The sequence below is a fragment of the Macaca nemestrina genome, chromosome 17, assembly GCF_043159975.1.
Source record: "Macaca nemestrina isolate mMacNem1 chromosome 17, mMacNem.hap1, whole genome shotgun sequence".
Lineage (NCBI taxonomy): Eukaryota > Metazoa > Chordata > Mammalia > Primates > Cercopithecidae > Macaca > Macaca nemestrina.
This window is the reverse complement of record NC_092141.1, coordinates 52604623-52611378: the sequence shown is the minus strand read 5'-3', so window position 1 is coordinate 52611378 and position 6756 is coordinate 52604623. Positions and strand designations below refer to the sequence as shown.

The 6756-nt window shown below is 58.3% G+C and overlaps 1 protein-coding gene across 1 annotated transcript; it reads left to right on the top strand.

The window, feature by feature from the left end:
- The first annotated feature begins 1387 nt into the window (after positions 1-1387).
- Positions 1388-3393, top strand: LOC105476783 (noggin). Its single transcript, XM_011732968.3, has one exon. The coding sequence runs from the start codon at positions 2003-2005 to the stop codon at positions 2699-2701; it is 699 nt and encodes a 232-aa protein (XP_011731270.1). The 5' UTR covers positions 1388-2002; the 3' UTR covers positions 2702-3393.
- The last annotated feature ends 3363 nt before the right edge of the window (positions 3394-6756 follow it).

Here is a 6756-nt window from a genome sequence, read left to right as displayed (position 1 = left end):
AACCTATTAATAGTTATGTCACTAATGCGAAAAGTGAGGAAACTGACTTGTCCAAGTTATATCAGGGTGGACCCCAGGCAAGACTCAGGTGCCCCTGCTGTCAGCTCACCTTTCAAGTTTCTAGTCCCCACTCGCACCCACTGAGACCAGAGAGACCAATTTACCTGAGGCAGAAGGTGCTGCACGCATTCTTGTCAAATTTGAAGGGACTGAGGAGGTATCTCAGTAAGTTTGTTTACACTGGGGGCCTGGAGAGCTTCGGGAAAATAGCCAGAACCAAAACGGACCCGTCAGCAGACGCAGACACACACAAAGTGACACGGACACAGAAACAGAAGCTGAGCTGGGCAGAGCGGGCAGCGGCCGACCCACCTCGCACGGCCGCCCCCCGCCAGCGCCAGGTGCAGGGCTCGCAGCGGCCCAGCAGAGGGCGCGCCGCCCCCAGGGAGCCGAGCGGCGGCCGCGCGGAGCCGGGAGGACTAGGGGAGCCGCAGGCGAGCCAGACGCGCCCCTGAGGCTAGGCCACTCAGGGTGCAGGACCCGGCCAAGGAAGAGGAAGATGGTGAGGAGCGGACCCCCCTCGTGGGCCCGAAGGACAGACAGGCAGGAGTGCTTCCTAAGAATTACATCACGCTGCGCAACGTTGCGGTTCTCGGACTCCCTGGTGCAAAGAGGGGTGGGGTAGGGGCTGTGTGTGTGTGTGTGTGTGTGTGTGTGTGTGTGTGTGTGCGCGCGCTGGGGGGAGGGGACTTAGATCAAGAGCCCGGGAGAGAAGAAGGCGAGACGCGCCCGGGGAAAACGCTCCATGCACATGGAGAAATTTCTGGCTCCAATCTGCATGCACCGAGAAACGAGCCCCCAGCACTTCCCCGTTGCTCCCCTCCCAGTGCAAAGCACCCAGCTAGTGAGAAACCCTCCAGCCCCCACCTCGAGCACCGCCCCCCCAACACCGGCTCTGCACCCTCCAGCCCGGCTCCAGCGCCGCCGCGAGCTTTCCCCAGGACTGGCCCTGGCGGGGCGCCTAGAGCCCCAGTTGCATTGCTCCAGGAGAAAGGAGGGGGGCGGTGCATTTTGCAGGAGGAGGAGAAGGGGGGTGGGTGGTGGGGGAGAGAGAAAATTGCGCGGAGACCTGCCAAGCGCCACCGCCGCCACCACCGCCGCTGCCGCCGCCGCCGCCGCCGCCGCCGCCTGTGAGCTCCGGCGGGCAGCCGGACTGTCGGCTTCCCGGGGCATCTGGGTCCGGCGGGGCACAGCCCTGGGCGCTGCCGAAGCCGCCGCCGCCGCCTCCGCGGCGAGTACAGGCGGCTTCCCCCGGAGCCTCTGCAGCTCCAGCTCCTCGGGGGTGGAGAAGTGGGGGGTGGGGTTGTTGTTTGGGGGGAAGAAGGGGGAGGGGGCAACGCCGAGAGAGTCAGTGGTTTCCATGGTGATGGAGCTGAAAGTGCAGGAAATTTAAAGGCTTGGACCCTGCGAGACAGACAAACCGGTGCCAACGTGCGCGGACGCCGCCGCCGCCGCCGCCGCTGGAGTCCGCCGGGCAGAGCCGGCCGCGGAGCCCGGAGCAGGCGGAGGGAAGTGCCCCTAGGACCAGCTCAGCCAGCGGCGCTTGCACAGAGCGGCAGGACGAAGAGCAGAGAGAGGAGGAGGGGAGAGCGGCTCGTCCACGCGCCCTGCGCCGCCGCCGGCCCGGGAAGGCAGCGAGGAGCCGGCGCCTCCCGCGCCCCGCGGTCGCCCTGGAGTAATTTCGGATGCCCCGCCGCGGCCGCCTTCCCTAGTAGACCCGGGAGAGGAGTTGCGGCCAACTTGTGTGCCTTTCTTCCGCTCCGGTGGGAGCCGGCGCTGCGCGAAGGGCTCTCCCGGCGGCTCATGCTGCCGGCCCTGCGCCTGCCCAGCCTCTGGTGAGCCGCCTCCGGAGAGACGGGGGAGCGCGGCGGCGCCGCGGGCTCGGCGTGCTCTCCTCCGGGGACGCGGGACGAAGCAGCAGCCCCGGGCGCGCGCCGGAGGCATGGAGCGCTGCCCCAGCCTAGGGGTCACCCTCTACGCCCTGGTGGTGGTCCTGGGGCTGCGGGCGACACCGGCCGGCGGCCAGCACTATCTCCACATCCGCCCGGCGCCCAGCGACAACCTGCCCCTGGTGGACCTCATCGAACACCCAGACCCTATCTTTGACCCCAAGGAGAAGGATCTGAACGAGACGCTGCTGCGCTCGCTGCTCGGGGGCCACTACGACCCGGGCTTCATGGCCACCTCGCCCCCCGAGGACCGGCCCGGCGGGGGCGGGGGTGCGGCTGGGGGCGCGGAGGACCTGGCGGAGCTGGACCAGCTGCTGCGGCAGCGGCCGTCGGGGGCCATGCCGAGCGAGATCAAAGGGCTAGAGTTCTCCGAGGGCTTGGCCCAGGGCAAGAAGCAGCGCCTGAGCAAGAAGCTGCGGAGGAAGTTACAGATGTGGCTGTGGTCGCAGACGTTCTGCCCCGTGCTGTACGCGTGGAACGACCTGGGCAGCCGCTTTTGGCCGCGCTACGTGAAGGTGGGCAGCTGCTTCAGTAAGCGCTCGTGCTCCGTGCCCGAGGGCATGGTGTGCAAGCCGTCCAAGTCCGTGCACCTCACGGTGCTGCGGTGGCGCTGTCAGCGGCGCGGGGGCCAGCGCTGCGGCTGGATTCCCATCCAGTACCCCATCATTTCCGAGTGCAAGTGCTCGTGCTAGAACTCGGGGGCCCCCTGCCCGCACCCGGACACTTGATCGATCCCCACCGACGCCCCCTGCACCGCCTTCAACCAGTTCCACCACCCTCTAGCGAGGGTTTTCAATGAACTTTTTTTTTTTTTTTTTTTTTTTTTTGAGCTACAGAGACCTAGCTTTCTGGTTCATGTAATGCACTGTTTAACTGTGTAGGAATGTATATGTGTGTGTATATACGGTCCCAGTTTTAATTTACTTATTAAAAGGTCAGTATTATACGTTAAAAGTTACCGGCTTCTACTGTATTTTTAAAAAAAAAAAAGTAAGCAAAAGGAAAAAAAAAAGAACAGAGAAAAGAGAGACTTATTCTGGTTGTTGCTAATAATGTTAACCTGCTATTTATATTCCAGTGCCCTTCGCATGGCGAAGCAGGGGGGAAAAGTTATTTTTTTCTTAAAGTACAAAGAGACGGGGGAACTTTTGTAGAGGACTTTTTAAAAGCTATTTTCCATTCTTCGGAAAGTGTTTTGGTTTTCCTTGGACCTCGAAGAAGCTATAGAGTTCAATGTTATTTTACAGTTATTGTAAATATAGAGAACAAATGGAATGACTAATCATTGTAAATTAAGAGTATCTGCTATTTATTCTTTATAATATCCCGTGTAGTAAATGAGAAAGAAGTGCAGAGCAGGATTAAAGAAAACCACTAAAACCGACTGGGCTCCACACTGATTTTCTGTGTTGGTGATTGATGGGGGGTGGGAGGGCGTGGGAGGGGGCGGGTAGGGGATGCTGCTGTGCCTCCTACCCGGTTGGGGAAGGGGCTCATCCCCTCGGACTCACCTCCTGTGGTATGATAGAGATGACTTAGTGTTTTGAGGGCGGGGGGTGGCGATATTCTCTAACCCCTCACTAAAACATCACGTGGCCTCCGCCTAGTCTCCTAGCTTTTCCCCCTGTGTCACCAAAGCTCGGGCCTGTAGTGACCTCGACACCCAGCCGGCCCCCTGGAGCTGACCCCAGGCTGGGGCGAGGGGCGGGGGGAGGGTGGGCGGCCGCTTTGTCCTGCCTGACAGGCCCTTCACAATGGGGACACGTGTCTTTCACACCTACCCTGGGGGCGGAGTGCCGCTGAAACTTGACCCCCGAGGAATGGGGAGGGGGGGAGATCAGAGCGCGCCCACCCAGATCCCGCCACCCCTCCCGCCTCGTACCCCCCACCTCAATATCCAGCCCATGTTAACCCTTTGCATGCCCGGAAGCTGCGGTGGTGGGAGCTGAGGCAATCCCTTGGAATCAACAAGGCTCACAGCCTCCGGGATCTTGCAGGTCCGAGCCCCGAAATCCCAGGCCCTCGGCGGGAGGTGCTGGGGATATCAGGGAGATTTGACACTAGCCTCTCCTCTCCCCGGGGACCTAAGGAAGACTGAGGGCCAGGGTTTCGGAGGGTTCCGAAATCTGGGTGAAAATCACCTCTGGCATCTGCTTTTGGGAAGAGGGTATGCCCGTGCTCTGGGCACTTTCTCCCCTTGAGGGGTGGGGAGGAGGGAGAAATCGGAATCGGAATCTTTGCGCTTTAAGATTAGATAGGGGCAGAAGGCACGTAACCCCTTAAAGGGACGTGCAAAACATCACTCCCACCCCACCCCTTAAAAAGCCAACTCCTTGGGACAGACGCCTGACTCTCGCATGCGTCCCTCCGCCTCAGTCCCCAGTGGCGCCCGTCCGCACAGCTCCACGTGGGCCAGCTTCCTGACACTGCTCAGCGCTCCCTTTATTTATCTTGGACTCCAAAGTCGCTCTCCTTTGCTCCCTCCCCACCTCCCTGCCACCTCTCCGCGCCTCCCTCCCGGCGTTCCTCCCACCCCACCCCCTCACCCCCCTAACCCCCAAGTCCGGAGTCCCGGCGAATCTATGCTAATTATTTCAAACCTGCGCCTAGTCCCCAGCGCAGTCTCAATGCCCCCGGCCCCGCCCGCCCTGTCCCTCCAGCCGGGCGCTTTCTTCCCTCCCGACGCAGCCTCGATGGCTCCTCATTTCAATAGCCTGGCCCCGGAGCCGAGCCCCCTCCCCGGCGCTGCCTCCGTCAGCCGTGGGACAGACGTTAGGGTATTCATTAACTGAGAGCCGAGGAATAACGGCATTATTCCCCCCAGAGAGGGCACCCTGCCCCCGCGACTATCTGAGGCTTCATTGTAAAAGGATTAAAAGTTAAAGACCTCCATCTTATGATTCTTTCATTTAATCTTCCTGGCGCCTGGGAGACATGCTCGATGGATGATGGCTTTTAAAATATTCCTAATGTCGGCTACCTTAAGACTCCAAGCTGGGCAAACAAACGTAATTTATTTCCAGAAGAAAGGGGATATTGAGATGTTTAAGTTTATGAACTGCCGTCCCCATGTATATTTGTTAAGTTCTGACAAATACCCAAATAACGTTAAAATCAGCCATTCATCACTTATGAATTTATGCAAAACTTTCTGTGCCCCGGGCCAATATTTTTTTAGACAGAGTTTCACTTGCGAGGGGCGGAGGTGGTGGGGAGTGGGGAAGAGGAGGGGTCTTATACGAGGGGGGCGAAAGCAAGAATTTTCATGCCTGGTAAACACGCGAATTATGCGAAGAGAGTTATTCCCAGCTGGGCGGGCAGCCAAAACTCGGAGAGCGCGCCGAGGCCAGCGCCCCCACCCCCACGTTGGCAATGTCATTGGATTACAATGCGAGGTCTTCCCCTCCGCGACGCCCCCTCCTCCCTCCGCGGGCCCGCCCGCGCCCCTCCTCCCCACCCCTGCCCACTTGGAAAACCCGCCCGCAGCCGGCGAGCTTCTCGGCTTTCAGAGCGGGAGCCGGTGTGAGCTGGGAGGACGCGGGCTGCAGACGTGACCGGCGACAGACAGACCACCGGATGCACAGAACCAGAGAGCAGGCCCGAAGCCGCTGCGGGCGCGGGAGAGGACCCAGCGGGACCCAGACAGTCCCAGAAGCGAACGAAGGAAGTGCTGGTCCTGGAACCTTGTGCCTAATGCACAGTCGGTTACTTCTCCATTATTATTGATGCCGATAATACTAATAATAGCATCAACGCGGAAAGGAGATGGCTCTGGGTAAAGAGGCAAGAAAACTGTCCTCTTCGGCCATCCAGTGCCTATCTCCTGTAAGGAGGACAATTGATCTAGGTGACTTCTGCGGTTCTGACACCTGTGTCTATGAATTTATGTAGCTGCTGGGGGTCCGCGCCTCCCCAGGGTGGAGATTTATAACTATTACAGATACATACATGTCAACTTTTTCAGATCCTGGAAGAGAACGGCAGGGTTTCCACCAACCCATTCCTCCCACTATGATTTTGAGAATTCACTCATCAATCACCTATTTGCAAGCCTCCCGTTTATTCCTTCCTTCCACTTTCAATGTCCCCCGCCTCCACACACACACACTCTCTCTGTCTCTCTGCACACAAGAGCAAACTGAGGCCCAATGACCACACTGAGAGGGAAAGCCAGCCCTCTCAACGGAGGGTCCTCTGGCCCCCAGAGTCTGGGAAGGGGATTTAGTTCTCTGCAGAGATGGAGAAGGCCAGGGGTCCATTATCAGTCTTGCTTCTGAGACTCCCTGGGAAAGGGGGTTGAAGTTTGGTGGCAGCTGCAAGAAGAAGCTGGCTGCCTATTAAGAGCTCTTAGCTGTGCTCGATGGGGACTACAGAGGGAGGGCCCAGCCCATATTGGTATTTTGAAGGGGGTGATTCATCCTTTTTCTTTAATGCTCTTGGAATGTCAGAGCTGGAGGGGAGCTTTGATTCCAATGCCCACTGCTCAATTTACCGATGAGAAGACTAAGACCTCAGCAGCCACTTGCTGAAGATCACGCAGATTAAAAGAGTTGAGATTGGCTAGGTGGTGCCTGTCTAGTGAGCCTTATCTTGGTTCTCTTTTTCTTTGTTTTCTTTTTTCTTTGCTTTTTTTTTTTTTTTTAAATTGATGGGAGTGAGTTCTCAGTAACAACTAATCATCAGCAAGTGGATCAATCCTTCTGTTGTACCTGTTTAGCAGGTGTTTATTAATGGTTTGTGATGTGCC

Bases quoted from the DNA above. Each gene is read 5' to 3' on its own strand.
- LOC105476783 (XM_011732968.3), top strand. From the start codon at position 2,003: ATGGAGCGCTGCCCCAGCCTAGGGGTCACCCTCTACGCCCTGGTGGTG.